The sequence below is a fragment of the Poecilia reticulata genome, linkage group LG15 (assembly GCF_000633615.1).
Source record: "Poecilia reticulata strain Guanapo linkage group LG15, Guppy_female_1.0+MT, whole genome shotgun sequence".
In the NCBI taxonomy this organism is placed as follows: Eukaryota; Metazoa; Chordata; class Actinopteri; order Cyprinodontiformes; family Poeciliidae; genus Poecilia; species Poecilia reticulata.
This window is the reverse complement of record NC_024345.1, coordinates 1,475,858-1,491,960: the sequence shown is the minus strand read 5'-3', so window position 1 is coordinate 1,491,960 and position 16,103 is coordinate 1,475,858. Positions and strand designations below refer to the sequence as shown.

Here is a 16,103-nt window from a genome sequence, read left to right as displayed (position 1 = left end):
CTGTAAAGGCAGAAACAGCAATCATCAAGCTAGTATTTTTTACTAACTTTTATACATCTGTGGATGGATGAATATTGTGTACAATTTACACAATATTAGGAATCCAATAAAAGTCTAAAAGTGGAAGATCAACTGCTTTATTGGTGCTCTGCCTCAGCCTTCTGGGTTACAGCTACCTGAAATAAATAAGTGCTGTATGTTTTTACATTTACTGCACAAAAGCCCAGAGCTGAGCTGACATTTTTTATGTATTTTGATGCTTTGAGACAGAAAAAACAGGAAGCAGATACTTTTTGTTACAACTTTAATTATATGCATCCAAAATGTGGTGTGGGGGCCCTTTGCGGCTCTTTTAATGATTTTGTTTGGCTCCTGACCTCAAGCCAAGAATGATAGAAATAATTGACCCAAACAATTTGGAAAATGTCTGTTTTTCTCTTAATAAGGCAACAGTCTGAAGCCCTTTTTATGTTTTGGATGCTTAATGACATATTGATTTCATTTAAAAAAATGTATTGTTAAGCAGGTAAAACTCAAACAAAAAAATCGCTAACTGATTTTTGCATTATTAATTTCATAAATCTTGTGGGTCACAAGTAGTTTAAATTAGCCAGTTGTGGCCCTCAGGGCACAAAGTGTGGACACCAAATCTAGGTCCAAATTTTTCAAATCTAGATCTACAAAAGCTAATTTATTAGAAAGACCTAGTCAAAGTACACCCCTTATTATCAATAGAAATTCTGCAACAATACTTGAACACAATCAAGCAAAGGGTGATACACAGTTACTTTTAGTTGCATATGCAACTAAAAATCTTATTCAGATTTTTATTTGCATGAGCAAATAAACAAATTTACCATCTTTTTTCTTTCACCTCAAAATTATGTGCTACTTTGTGATGATCTGTCACATAAAATCCCTATAATAGGCACTGAGGCTTGTGGTGTGACATGAAAACATAGGAAAAGTCTTTGAAATCTTTAAACAGGTTTAAACTATGTGTTTTCACATAGTTTACATTTTTTTGGCTTCGTCTTTTTTAAAGAATCCAGAACTGTTTGCCTCATTTTCCTGCTGGGGTTTTCCCCTATCCATGCACTTTTGGATCTTAATATTTGTTTCATAAATAATACTGATAAATAATACCTGAATATTTCAAAAAATATATCTTTTCTTTTCTTTTGATGCATACACTGTGTACAGTTTCATTTTCCGGTCCCACACAGAATTACTATGCAATAACAATAGAACAAATAAATCCAATTCAGGGAATAAAATTTGTATTTTCGCATTTTACAAAGTAGTTAAATTGTATTTACATTTTTTAAACATATATTTCTAATATTGCATAAAAAAGTTTAAAAGGTTAAATGAAAAATCTGTGGAATGTGCCAATGTATTTACACAATTAATCAATTACTTGTTGGAATAATCAATTATGAAAAATAATGGGCAGTTGCAGCCCTAAACTTTTTCACAAAAAATTAGAGAAAAACAAAGTATTATTTAACGAAATGGCTGCTTGACTTATTTTTGAAGTGATACATTAATGTTGGTGAGATATGGCTGCTTTTCACAGTTCAATAATCATTCTCCATCACTGTTCAGATCTTTTACCGTCAAACAACATTTACAAATACAAACAGGAGGTGATTCTCCTGCTCTGAATGATCCTCTGAACTCCATTATTTTATAAGCACATAAACCAAGCCAAGCATCATCAGCCATCAGTTCTGCCTGCAACGCCGCTAAATATAACCAGCAGGTAGCTAAACACCCAATTTCCCCGTCTTTGTCTTTATTGACCCATTTCGACGAAGAAATTCAGTTTGTATTTTTCCGTATTTATTTTTCTTGTGCATCCCATCTGCTGAGAAGAAGCAGATGCCAAGATTTAAAGCAAACAAAATCGAGTCCTGCAAAAACACGCCGAAGACTTCCCACTGACTGCACTGCTTGTTGACACTTCTGTGCACATTCTAAGTTAGTTTTTATTTTCGGTCTTTCCTCGTGATTTACAAAAGTTCGGCTGAGGTTGTGCGCTGATGCAAATCTTGCAGCTTTTGAGCGTGATACAACACTGCTGACTCAGCTGTTCCCACTGCTGAGCCTTAGGCCAGGCAGCACTATGAATAAATCTGCCAAAGACTGTCTTTGTTTATTAAAGAACTAATCCAGTCATTTCTGTTTTCTAATGCAGTGCTTCTCTTTAAAATATAAACATCTGCATTTTAGCAATAGGAGAAACACCCACTCTGCCTTCATTTGCATTTCTCTGCAGGTTTTAAACACTGCACAATTAAGTCATGTCGCTGTGTAGCTACTCAATAAAACTGTACAGCAGGCACTTCTAGGTAAATACACCTAATGAAGCTGCTCACACAGAGAACAGGGAGGAACAAAAATGTAGCATGCGACATGTCGGTACATGATTTGTTTCCAATATATCTGCAATTATTGAAATTATAGGGAATTTAGCTTAAAAAATAAAAAAAAATCATAACACATTGTGTAACGGTCCGGATTTTGTTTTACTGTTTGTTAACTGATACAAAACACTCTGAAGACGAGGTGGTGGTAAGCTACGGAGCCAGGGTTGATTGATTTGGCCTTTATCTAAATGGAGAAGGTAAACTTAGTACAAATACATGTTTGTGACTGTTTAAAAAAAAAAAAAGAAAGTGGAGGCTAAAGGAAAGTAGAATGGAAGACCTGGAACACATAAGATAGGATTTAAATATCTGGAGAGACTTTCACAAGATACGTCTTGATAAATCAGGGTTGGAATTTGCTAAGAAGCTTCACAAAAGTCTTGTTTCCATCTCAAGACAATAACTTGTTGTTAAGAATGAACAGACATGTGACAGGAAGTAAAAAGCCATCACCTTCTCCTCTGAACGTGTAGTGGCATTTCTTGCTGTAATATTTTAAAAGCCTGCAAATATGTAACTGTACTGATGCAGGATAGTTTCATAATGTAAAAAGGAAATCCCACAATAAGAAAAAAAATGGAATAAAAAAATAAATAATTCGTACTGGAGGTTAATGCTGACATTTCAAATATATTAAAGGGCTCATTTAAATTCATCAAGCAATTAATTGATTTATTGCCTATTGTGACAGGCTCATTTCAAAGTGTCCACTTCAGTTTAATCGCATGAAAATATGCAATAAAATAGTCACAAAAATATGAAGGTGTACTTACTTTTGTGAGATACTGTGTTATGCTTCTCCAATAAAATCTGTATTTATTCACAGGCTTATTAGACAATGTTAGCAGGGGTACCGATAAATGTTGTCAGCACTGAAAGTGTTAATGTTAGGCAGCCTGGTGAGGGCTAAGAAATGGAACAGGACAGTGAGCTGGTCTGTCAGCACAGAGGCTCTGGAATGTTTAAGTAAGCAACGTACTTTAGATTAAGGAATGTCGTCTATATACAATTACATGAGCAACTATAAAACAAAAACATTGGTAATAAATGTACATGTGCACATTCTTTTTCCTCATATTTCCAACTATAGTCTTAACACAACTGTAGCTTACCTTAAACAGAGTGACTGTAATCTCAATGTTCTCTGGTACAGGCCACACTACAACTCCTCTGTATGGGTTTTTGATGCCAGGCTGCCAGCTATGGGACTACAGCGACAGAGAGAGAAGAGAAACAACAATGCCAAGAGGAAATTTGAGATGGGGTTTATACATATATATAAATATTTTAAATGACATTTAAATACTCTCTATATATACATAGAGAGAGAGAGGATTTAAATGCCATTTAAAACGTATAAACCAACCTTAGAGGATTTCCGACGACTTCTGCGTGTCCAAACCACCACCAATTTATCTGGTTGCCTGTGAAACAGAAAAATGGAGGATTGGTGGAAAAGGAAAAAGATTTACTTTATCTTTGGACTTTAGAGCATAAAACCGTATTGAGTCTTTAACGTAAACGCTAACGTACAACAGAAGCAGATCCTGAACTACACTTTGAATTAAAAACATACCGTGTTCTGCAAAAGTATTCATACCCGTTTGAACTGTTTTTTTAGGATTAGAATAACACTAACTGGCTATCTCTGGTCGTCCCGCAGTTTATTTTGAAACTTAAGTAGGACAATGTGCTACTTTCGGGTGGGCTCACAGCTTATTATTCCCACCCCCCCACCCCCAAAAAAAGTAGTTCCAACAAAGTCCTTTACCACCATTCTTCATTTTATATAATCAGGTGGTGCTAACAAATCTTGCTTTTAAAAGCTGTGTTTATTATCCCATTTTCCAGCTGCTGGTCCACACAAGAGATCAGCTGATCTGGACTGTGAAACGTTCACAAGCAGTGCCGGTGGTTTAAAATAAGTGTTATCAAATTAGATTCAATTATATTGGAGTATCTATTTTGCAGAGATACCGGGATAAATAATATGCGTCTAGATAAACTTTTACCACGCAGTAAAACTGTTCTCTCTCAAAAAAAAAAGTGAAAACAGTGAATGAAACAAGGGAACGATGAAAAAGTGCGGAGGTACTTTTATTGCGGCATGTTGTGTTTTATAGATCTGTTATTGTACTTTTCTATCATCTCAATTCAAAATGAATTAGAACCAGGGTTTGTTAAAGAGTGGTTTAGTTACATACACAATGTTACATTGGGAATGCAGACATTAGGCCGTGCATGAGCAAAGGAAAGTCAGAGCGGCCGGCAGGCACGGACCAGGTGTTGATCAAGTATGTGAGATTTAAGCACATCCATGACAAATTATTTTTTGTTCACAAGGATGCGCTGACGTCAGACTCCATGTACGCTCAGGTTGGGGACTCAAAAATAATGCCATAATTATCAGTGGCACAATATGGAGGAATCACAAAATCTACTGGAAAAGTGAGGATGTTTACCACTTCGCTCCCCTACAGATGCAACACACACAGCCTGGGAGTTTTTATTGTTCCATATCAGAGCACTGGTAATGATTGTTGAATGGCTCAGGCCTCAAGTTTATATATTATCTTCATCTGTGCTGCATCCACCCTGTTAATCTGAATAGCTAAGCCTACTTGACTGCAGTACAACACATCGACATGAATACCTGAACAATGGGCAATATCTCCGACTGGTTCAGAGACTTTTTTTTCCTCCTTGAAAGACTGGTAGCACTGGTGAAACCTCACTTTTTTCTTATTTACTGCTCTACTGAGAAATTAGGTCGCATTTGCAACTAAATTGGTGACGCTTGTGGAAAACTTTAAAAAGTAGGACTTCTCTTGGCCCCCTTCTTGCCCCTTAGTAATGAAGGCCACATTTGTAATGTGAGTGACAAGTAATTGAGTTGGCAGATTTTTCCACCTGAGCTTTGAATCTTTCTCCAGATTTACAACCGGCCTCTTGCCAGCTTCTCCGATAAAAGCTCTCCATCATGCCTGGCCTGTCAGTTAATGTGGATGGACATGTCTTTGTAAGTCTGCAGTTGTCCCATACTCTCCATATTCAGGTGATAGACTGAACAAAGCTCTGCGACGTATAAGGTATTAAATATTGTCTAATATTCTAATCCTGTTTTAAACTTCCTTGCAACTTTGTCCTTGTCCTGTCTGATGTGTTCCCTCGATCTTCATGGAGCGGTTTGTTTCCCAATGCTCTCTCTAAGGCAGGGGTGTCAAACTCCAGTCCTCGAGGGCCGGTGTCCTGCAACTTTTAGATGTGCCTCTGCTGCACCACACCTGAATAGAATTAGGCCATTAGCAAGGCTCTGGAGAACGTATATACACAAAGAGGATGTAATTAAGTCATTTCATTCCAGTGTTTTGTACCTGTGGCACATCTAAACACTGCAGGACAGTGGCCCTTGAGGACTGGAGTTTGACACCTGTGCTCTAAGGCCTTCACTGAAACACAACACCTTGGTTTTAAGAGTCTGATGCAACCGTAATACCACAAGTATCACTTTTAAGAAAAATAACTATTGCCAGCTGGATTTACTGCATCTACATGAACCCTTAAGTCATCAACTCTCAAAGCCAAATACCAAAGCAGCTGTTATGGGAAACAATGACACAGTGTACCAGAGATAGCAAACAGCAAAATGACAGCACAGGGAGAATGACAAAACAATTTCAGCCTTGAGGAGAAGCTCTTCACAAAGAAACTATTGTTCAGCGACGCATGCTATCTCAAAGCACGGACACAAACAAATATCAGCCACTCAGTTTCCCTTTGTGCAGCATTTGCTGTGCTATGAGAAAAATGTAAACCATTTGTCTGAAGGCTAAATGATTTCACACCATTTCTGAGTTTCTCTCCAACTTCAACACTGCAAAGTCCTGAGAAAGTCCCATCCGCAGCAACTCTCAGAAAACCTCTCTCCCTTGGGTCGCTTTGAACACATCACTCCCAGATGGGCATGTCATACAAATGGTGTGTCCTTTGGTAAGTGAACCTAGAATCATAAAACCAGTGAGTGAGGAAGTGAGGATAATGATGGCAAACCGCTAGGATTAACCTCTATATTACAGCTTCCGGCATCCCAGCTTTCTGTCTGCATCCGGGGTTTCTGTAATGTTCACCAACTCAAAACTACTTTGTATGACCATTATGAATAAAATGTAACATCTATGTCACAACAAAAGTTTACAAAAAGTTTTTGTTTTCTTTTCAGGGGACCAAAGGTGTAAAAATTCTGGGTCTTTTTGTGGCTGTTGGCATCTGCTTTGTGCTTCTCATATTGTGTATGGCTCTCTACAGCCTTAACCCTCACAGTGCCAAGCGTTTTTTGCATAGAATGTAAACAGCGTTGTATAAGTTAACAACAGAAGTGAGCAAATGCAAATGGTAAAGACGAACATTGTCCAGTCAACTGTTGATAAAATTACAGCTAGCTGGCTAGCAAGCCTTAACAGCATCTTACCTTACAGAATGCAGTGAGTGAAGATATCGAAGTACAATTCAAAGTCTTACCTGATAGAAAAGTACTGCAAAAAAAAAAAACTTATGAGATTAAATTTATGAGATTAAATAGTCCTATCACAACAAAATTTAAGACCTGTGATTAATGCTTTTAAAGCCAAGTAAAATGTCTTGAAGTCATTAAAGAAAATGTAAGGTCTTAATTTTAGATATCTGAATACAAGACTTTCAGTCCAATTTTATGCTTTTTGCTCTGAGTGATGTTATGCTTTCTTATAGAATTCATAATTGTACTTTCTGAACCATTTGAAAGAAGGTTAGTGGCCTTTACTTTTTTTTTTACATGTTTGAACATATTTCAAACATATTTCACATATTTCAAACATGTAAACATACATATTTAAGAAAAAGTTTCTGTTTCTTAAATATTTATTTTACATTGGCTGTTGTACTTTTAAGTCCACTGGACTAAACAAATTAAAGTTTGCTTTTCTTTTTACATGTTTGACCAAGCTTGTGAAGCTATTGGTGTCTTCAAATGGGCTGCACTGGTGCAGAGTTGACAAATAAATTTGTAATTCAGTACATTTATGTCTGAATTGCTTTTTTTGTTTGTTTGTTTTTAAATGAACATTTAAGTCAATTCAGCACTGTTTTTCTGTGCTGAATACCAATACTAAATCTCAGATATTGGTATAAGAAGTGGAAAAAGTGGATCAGTGCATCCCAAGCTAAAATATAACTATCACTTGACTTTAGATTGCAGTGGCTACAAAGGCAATTAAAAGTCCATGGAAAGCTCTTTTACAATTGCTGGGTACATTATGAATTGGGGTGGGGGGAGGACATTATAGTAGGAAGTAGGGCTGTATAATTAAATCGATTCTGCGATATATATCGATATTTTCCGCCCTCGGAAAGTATCGATTTTTCATCCGCGAGTATCGATCTGTTAAACCATAAGGGTCCATAGCCTTATAGCTCTTTTTAACGCCTAATTTGTTACGGCGTAGCAGCAAGACTCCGCCTCCATCAGTCTTACTTTCAACTTGAGCTTAAAGTGCACATTATAAACTACACACCAGTYTTTAAATTGTGTTAATAGGCCAAGTATAACCGGAGTTATGCTAAAATTAGTAAACCATATTTTTCCAAATGTCAGAGAAATGTCAAAAGCGCCGCCATTCCCCGGCTTTTACGATTATGTGAGAGGGAATGAGCTTCCAAACGTACAAAACGAAACGAAACATTAGATTCCTGTATTTTCGGAAATGTAAAATCTTCAATAAATAACGATGGGCTGTATTTTGTTGCTGAGAAACGAAGTAAAGTTGCACAAGTAACCGTGAATGAGAAGCGGAACGGCGCAGCGGAAAGGAGTAGCGGCGCGAACGGAGCAGTTGCAAAAGCAGTGAGATCGCGAAATTAATGCAAATTTCGACTGGAGGCATTCACTTCGTAATTAGTTTTTAGCTTAGCGGTTTCGTTTAAAAGACTGCATTTGTGGCTGCATTTTTACTCCAAAATGCAGCCACAGTGTCCAAAAGAAAAAACATAAGTGCAATCATTTGCATATTGAGAGTCTACAGAGTCTGATAATCTCCCCACTCTGCTCCTGGATTACCGTTTAAACTTTTGAGTTTTATGTCAAATCCACATGAATTAAATAACAGAAACTAATTCTCTCACTGCATCTTTGTATCAATTTGTCCAGCTGCAGACTGTTAAGACTGTCAAATCAGAGTCAGGTATTGTGTAGTTGGTGCTTTTAATCAGTTTTCAGTTAACTAAATTCAAGTCTATGGAACACAAAATGTCACTAAAATCCCTCTGTCCTTCTAAAATCTTTCAGAAAATCGTAAAAATGCACTGAAACGTAGCGAATTGTATTGCTCAACAAATATTGATACATATCGTATTGTGACCAAAATATTCCATATTGTATTGTATTGTGAAATTATTGTATCGCTACACCCCTAGTAGGAAGAGCCAAAACCATGAGGGGTTGGTCTGGTTGGAGTGTGTCAAATTATCATCCAGATCTAGGTTTCATAGTATCAAATGTCCTGAGTTGATCTGCACTTCACATCCAAGTGGTTTTAATCCTCTGGCTGATTCAATGTGCATAAGGGTCAGAGGAAAGATGTTAAAAAACTTGGGAAAAGGGCAACAACAAAAAAATTGAAATTGACTTTAAAATATAAGGAACATGGTTTAATAATTTATTTACATAACATAACTAATGTATTTTAGGACCCAACTATCAAAAATATTCCACACATACTAAACACTACAGGACTAAAGGTGCTAGCCAAAATACAGTGAAATAAAATGTAAGCCAAATAAAACAATTTCAGGCAAAAAACAAAAAAAAAGTGTTTGTGGTTAAACACTTTAAGTACAGTGGACAGTAATCTGTCAGGATGGTTGGAAGTGCAGGGTGTGTCAGGAAGTTGTGGCTGCCCTATGTTTCCTGTAGGTAAAAGAAGGAACCACAACATATTTGATATTGTTTCAAAGCTGGCATTACTCACAGCAAAAAAAAATTTAAAAAGGCAAAAGTCAAGGTCAAGGGGTCGTCTACTTAAAGCAAACTTGTTGTCTCTTACAAGGCAAATGTTCAAATGTATTCTCCTCTGTGGCCTTTCTGAGTTTGTCCAACATACAGTACACAAAGATATCGAGAATAGACATTTTTGTCCAGTTTCTTTCATTCAAGGACTCACCTAAGATGCCCTGCGGTCTTTAGCATAACCCTCTGGGAAATCATCAGAAACTCCGGGCAGCTTTAAACCACAGTGTTATATAAAATTTTGTCTATCGGGCTAATACAGATGTTAAAAAATATTACCAATATCGGTCAATACCAATATGTTAAATTTCTAACATCGACTGATACTGATGTTAGTGCCAATACAACGTTCATCCCTAAAAATATATAAAGTATTGCATACTGGAAAACAATTCCTCCTGGAACCAGCTAGCTTACAGCACTGTGGATGACTAATACTGCAGAGGTCACAATTGACACAGGACACCAGATTTGTTGTTGCTCCAAAGTCTAAAAAGACTCAAATGCAGTGTCAAAAGTTTCATCCAAAATTCCTTCACAACCAAAAACCTCAACTCTGTGCTATCACCTGGCAAGGTAACCATCTGCTGGTGCCAAAAGACCTGTGCTGAAGAATCCGTTGAGGCCGTCAGATTTGAGTAAAATAAAGAGCCACGTCGAGCGTTTGGCAGGGAGAGAATTATCTGGCAGACGATCCTATGAACGCCTGCCAAGACGAACACATGCTCAACAGAACTTAACATGTCAAAGCCTGACGTTCGCTGGTAACCTCCAATGAAACAATAAGCCGTCCAGTGGTATGAGGAAACTAAGGAATTTACTATGCGCACACATTCGGATTTTGCAACAGTGGGGGAAAAAAAAAAAGCAGGTAGAGATTCAGCGTTTTGCTAAGAGCATCCAAAGAAAACTCAAATGTTGAAATATAACACTGCACATTAAGAATGTCTCCATTTTTACTGGCTCTGAAATTATAATGGAGCTTATGAGAACCTCTCTTCACAGTTCTTTACCATAGGGAGTTAGAGAATACTTACTACATGAATTAGGGATTTTAATTAGATGTCATCAAACTGAAGTTGAATATTGCACAAAGCAAACCTCAAAATCCACCCTTTGCATTTTAAAATTATGTAACATGTTTATAAGTTGGTTGACAAAAATTAAGCTATTGAAAGTCTTGCAAAAAACAAAACATTAATATTTTTTTAAATGTTTTGATTATTCAATGACAGGCCCTCTCTATGTGATCACTGCCAAGAAAAAATAGAATAATTCTCAAAGTGCATTTGATTTATTCACATAATTGCATGCAACCAGAAAGAGACTAAAATCAATCACAGAAAACCCATCAACAGTAAGACTCCTAAAGAAAATGCCCAAGTTATATTTTATTAATTGAGGGATAGAAAAAAAAAGTATTTAAATGCGGGTAAATTTCATGAACCCACAAGCCAAAGTGGCCAATTTGCAATTTGAACAGATTTGTAGCATTCAGTTCCTAAAACTTGTGGGGGGGAGCAATGCACCCGAGCTGCTGTCAAACTGCAGCAAAGACAGAGGTCAGTAGAAGAGAGACTGTATTGAAATGCAGAATTACTCTGGTTGTGCTGTAGTTTGCCTGCGGTGTGTGGAGGTTCCAAAAACCACTACACTTCTACAAAAAGTGCCAAGGCTAGTTGGACGATAGAAACCAAGGTTCTGGTCCCAATGTTGTCCAGATAATTTGTCAAGTTTCAAAAGAGTCAGGCATTTTTGTTACTAAATAATGTTAAACAAAATGTTTTTCAGACATAAGTATGCCTTTTTACAGAATTAAGAATTGACAATCAAAGGTTGTATCAATTAACAAATGTGCTTATTTTTTATTTTACCGATAGAACATAGTGTATTGGTAGAAGTATACAAGTATGAGTGTATTGGTACAAATACAGGTTGTTTTAAACTTAAACTTCAAATACACACCCAGAAAAAAAAAAGTGTCTCGCAAAGGTTTCATTTAGCCAGGTAAAAACCAGGCCCTTGTTTTACGCTTTGCTTCGTACCGAGGGTCTGGTCCCTTGGCTGTTGAGTAATTTCTCGCTGGAGGCGTGGACCCTGTCAAAGTTTTAAATGTTGCCCAACTGCTAACGTTTGTCCATTAACAACAAATAATTTCAAGCAAGCTAAATAAAGCTTACCAGAATTTGCCTGCGGTGTAAACAATAGCTCTCCACTAGAAAGAGAAAAGTACCTAGCCAAATGAGACCATTGTTAATTTTAATTCAATATTTAGAAGTGTGGCCAACATGGACTGAACAGCTTTATTCACTTTCTCTGTTGCCATTGTTAAAACTATAGGCAGATTTCAATTCTAAAAAATGTCTGTCTGTTCGCCGATTAGAAATTCTACTGGAGAAATTCAAATCAATGGGAAAAAGCCCAGGTGGAGAAGTGAAGGGTGATGAGAATCAAATGGAATTGGACAGGAAGACAATGGTCAGGCTAGTTTTGGGTACAAAATTTTATTCAACCAGCAACAGTGGCTAGTTAAAAACACAAATTGTCACTCCTCAATGTAATCCTCTGCTTTTCTTTATATCTTTTACTAACATTTTAGAATCCAACTTATGGCAGGTGGTGGTTGAACACTAAGGGCACTTAATTTCAGAGGCAAACAAAGAACTGTAAATCTGATCAGACTAACGCAGGGTACAGAGAACAGAGGTGAAAGTTTCTTCTTCAAAACTAAATATGGCAGGAATTCCCACAGAAAGTTTTATTTCATTAGCAGCTTGAAGCAAGACAAAAAAAAAACTACAAAAAAAACCATAGTTTCCAGATAAATGACAGGTATGAAAGGAAATGGATACTTGGCAACAATGCAGGCTTCTGCTGTAACCCGACTCTTTCAACGTAATTATCTCAGCAGATGACGAACCCACTCTCTGACTCTGCTGCATCACCACAATGAACATGATCAACCTTGCTCAAGCAGGTATTAACTTTAAGTATCTATAAAAACTCAAGGACTAATTGAATTAGTCCTGCTGAACGGATCTATTCATCTGAGCACAAACTAAACTCATGGCTTCGGGTGTCAAGTGGCTGTCACCTGGAGCGTTCCCAATTATAGATAAAGACTTCTCTTTTACTCATCAGGTCAGGTGTTCTCTACAATTCTTAACACTTCAATCTAATTAGTTTCTCAGTGTATGACTAGAGTCTAATATTGTTGAGAATTTATCATGAAAACTTTTTCATGATAAGAATTTAGATTTATCATTGTCATAATAAATTTAATTTATTGGTGGCAAATAAAATAAAATAAAATAATGAAGTATTAGGAGAAATTCTATGTCCATATCACATACCCCTGGTGCGAAGGCTGGATGCGATCGGACTTTTACAACCCGGAATTTTTTTCTCCCCAGTTTTTGACTCCATAAATTAAAGGGTTGTGCTGTTTTTTTTTTTTTTAGGATTTTAGAGCTACTAAAGCCGAGGACGGTGCACACAATTGTAATGGAAACGCAGCTTGTGTGTCACAGCACTTATAGTCCCACAAACACAAATACTGCTCTTGAAAAACATTCCCATTGCTTCTTTAGAACACCCATCACATGAAGAAGTGATTTGTATCTCTAAACTGCACGCAATATGTTCAAATTTATTGGTATTTATTTATTGACATTTTCATTGAAAAAGCAGTGGGGAAAATAGTAAAACTATCAATTATAAAAATAAGCACGTGTTTTGTTTTTTTGTCTTTTAAAAATTACAACGTTCAGAATGCGCACAATCACAAAAAAAAAATCCACATCTTAGAATCCACAGCAGCAACATGAAGTGCTGATTACGTACTGGGGGCCACCCACTCTTTGCTCTGGTAAGAGATGTACATTTTTCTCATTCCATTCTCCAACACGTTAACATCTGTCCCAGGTCGAAGCTGTGCGCAGCGGAGTTAGTCACGCCTACAGCAAGCCACTTGAGAATCCGCGTCTGCAGGCTACATCTTTCTTTTACAAGCCCCGGCTTCTCCCTCACTGCAGGACACGGGGCTGCAGGCGGAACCGCAACACGCAGCTCCCATTCTCTTCTCCGTTATCTCCGCCTGTCTGCCTCTCTGGACTTTCACTCCTCATGTGTATAATCTACAGAACTCTTGACAATCGTACACTAAAGAAATGCTACATTATTATTTCATTTTAGACAATAAAATGTATTCAATTTTAAAAAAGGACTAAATTGTTAGTTTATTTGCATCTTTTAATATATTTCTAATAGCATAAAAAAACACTTTAAAAAATGTGCAAAATGTGCCAATTTTTTTTATTCTATTGATTGTCAGACTAATATTCCTGACCTTGGACCACTGGCTGCATGTCTTCCCATTCTTCCTGTCCATTTAATGTTGAATCAAGGCCAGTAGAGCCATAAAAACCTTTGAAAAGTGCCTTTTGATAAGAAAACTTACTCCACTGAAACTTCCAAAACAGTGTTTGAACAAAAAATATGGTGGGAACATTGAATAACAAAGCTCTTATATTAGTTTGTTATACCACTGCTATAAAGATTAATACATGCGATAAACACTCAAATTGACAAATTTAGGTTATTTAATTTTTCTGCTAAATTATCATGTATAGCACTTTCACATGAGCCAGTGTAGCTGTTTTAAATAAAGATCGCATTCCATGTTTTTTTTATTTAATTTTAAGGAAACAATAGTACTTATATTCAATGTTGTGAGATCTTCATATTGGTGTGTGCTCAGACTGACTGAGAAATCACAACAAAATTAAACAGGGGGGGAAGCAATTTCACAAGGTCAGGCCCCTCCCAACAAAACACATGTCTGCACTCTAAGAAAATTGTTCCTGCGTGTGTGTTATGGCCACCAGAAGTGAACTCAGCTTTCCTTTAAAGAGTTTTCATTGCGCTTCAGTGACAGTGCTATCATTACTCACCATTTCTTTGTGCATTCTACCATCAGCTCCTGATATGAAGCCACAAACTGGAATTTGGAGGCATGCTTCCCCACACGTTGCAGTCTCTTCCACACTGAGGCCATGATTCTATAGGAACTGATAGTTTCTGTGAGGTTTTACAGCCCCTGGACTTTCTTTAAAAAAAAAATAAAAATTAAAAATCAAGCTAGTGTTTATATGTCTCCAAGCATGTCCAACCTGGATAGGCACATACTTAATGTTCCACCAGAAACCCGTGAAAAAAAAGGTTGAGGTCCAGCGGCAGTGAGTGATATTTACAAACTGCTGAATGACTCCAAATGTAAGCACATGATGTCTCTGAGGTATTCCAGGTCTGATTTAAAGGTGGGAATGATCCTGAGAGGAAACGCACTCCATAAATTCAAACGGCATGATGAGTAATCCATTGGGTATGAATATCATGTTTCCATCAGATGATCTTCCTGCAAAAGAGAGAAAAAAAGGACGGGCTTTAGAGCCAAGGCAATATAGTGTAATCTGGATGATTTCTACAATTCCCGCAATGTGAATTAAAGAAATTATTTCCTTCCCAATTACAAAGATGCTTGGAGCGAGAATGACATTGCACATGTCACAATACAAAAGCTTATAGACAACCAGCAGCGTAAGTTCAAGTGTAAGAATGTGTTTGAGAGGGCTCCAGTACTGCATGCCGGGGAGCTCTGGTGAGAGGGGGGGGGGGGGACTAAGGATTCACTGGCGCACAGAAACAACTTGGAGTGTTAAAATATGAATATATGTACCAAGGCAGTAAACAGAGACGCAGTGACATCACTCTAAAACGAGTCGAGTTACATGACTTGTCCACGAACGCTATACTGGTGGACTCTATCCAAAACTGGGATTCGTAGAAACATTCTGGAGTCATGCATGATATTTAATGGAATGTTTCTGAATCCAGGGAATAGTCCGAGCCGCTGCATTCCGCTAAGCAGGACCATTTAGGCTTCAGAGCCACTCAGTAAACACTCACCTTACATTGATATCCGACGCTTTTCAAGTACAGCTAAGCTCAGCGACAGAGATGGCGAGCTGTCTGCTACAGACTAGTAGCCGGAGCAGAGCAGCCTTTGCTAATTATCTTACCAGCAACACAAGCCATAGTTTTAGCTAGCCGCGCTAGCAGCAACGGCTAGCTATATCACAACACGGCACGAGCGGAAACCGTTGCCTAACGGTTAAGACCTTTTACTCCGCCGGTCAACTCCGAGTCTCAGGACGGAGAAAGAACAGGCATTTGTGCGTGTATATCCCGCTACTACGCAGACAAAAGTATTCCGACTTCTTAGAGGGATTCCCACTGATAACTAGTGCCAATAGTTACCGATAGTTTGACTGACCTGCTTCTCTGGCAGCTGGTAAAGGGAGGAGAATTGCACAGAGCTTTTGATTAAACTCGTCGAAATAAAATTGCTTCCGAACATGTTGCGAGTTATCACTTATCTAATAACAAAACATTTGACATGCAGAAAAAATATTTTAAATAATTAAATATATTTATCAATAAGTGACGGAATATATAGGTTTTTTTCTGTGAATGTTATAACTACCAGGAAAAAAGTTTTATTTTTGAAGGAAGATCATCCTACTTCCGGTGTGATTTTTTATAATTGACTTGACGCAGCTTCTCCCCATCAT

General features: G+C 37.4%; 1 protein-coding gene across 1 annotated transcript in view; it reads right to left on the bottom strand.

Annotated features, from left to right (window-relative positions):
- ehbp1 (EH domain binding protein 1) overlaps positions 1 to 15,799 on the bottom strand; it is a 159,071-nt gene extending 143,272 nt beyond the window's left edge. The window contains exons 1-4 of the mRNA XM_017309054.1: positions 15,439 to 15,799; positions 14,424 to 14,887; positions 3,799 to 3,856; positions 3,545 to 3,640 (exon numbers count right to left, since the gene is read on the bottom strand). Of these exons, the coding sequence (XP_017164543.1) occupies positions 3,545 to 3,640; positions 3,799 to 3,856; positions 14,424 to 14,527 (258 nt within the window). The 5' untranslated portion in view covers positions 14,528 to 14,887; positions 15,439 to 15,799. The remainder of the gene's footprint in view (positions 1 to 3,544; positions 3,641 to 3,798; positions 3,857 to 14,423; positions 14,888 to 15,438) is intronic.
- Between the last annotated feature and the right edge of the window lie 304 nt (positions 15,800 to 16,103).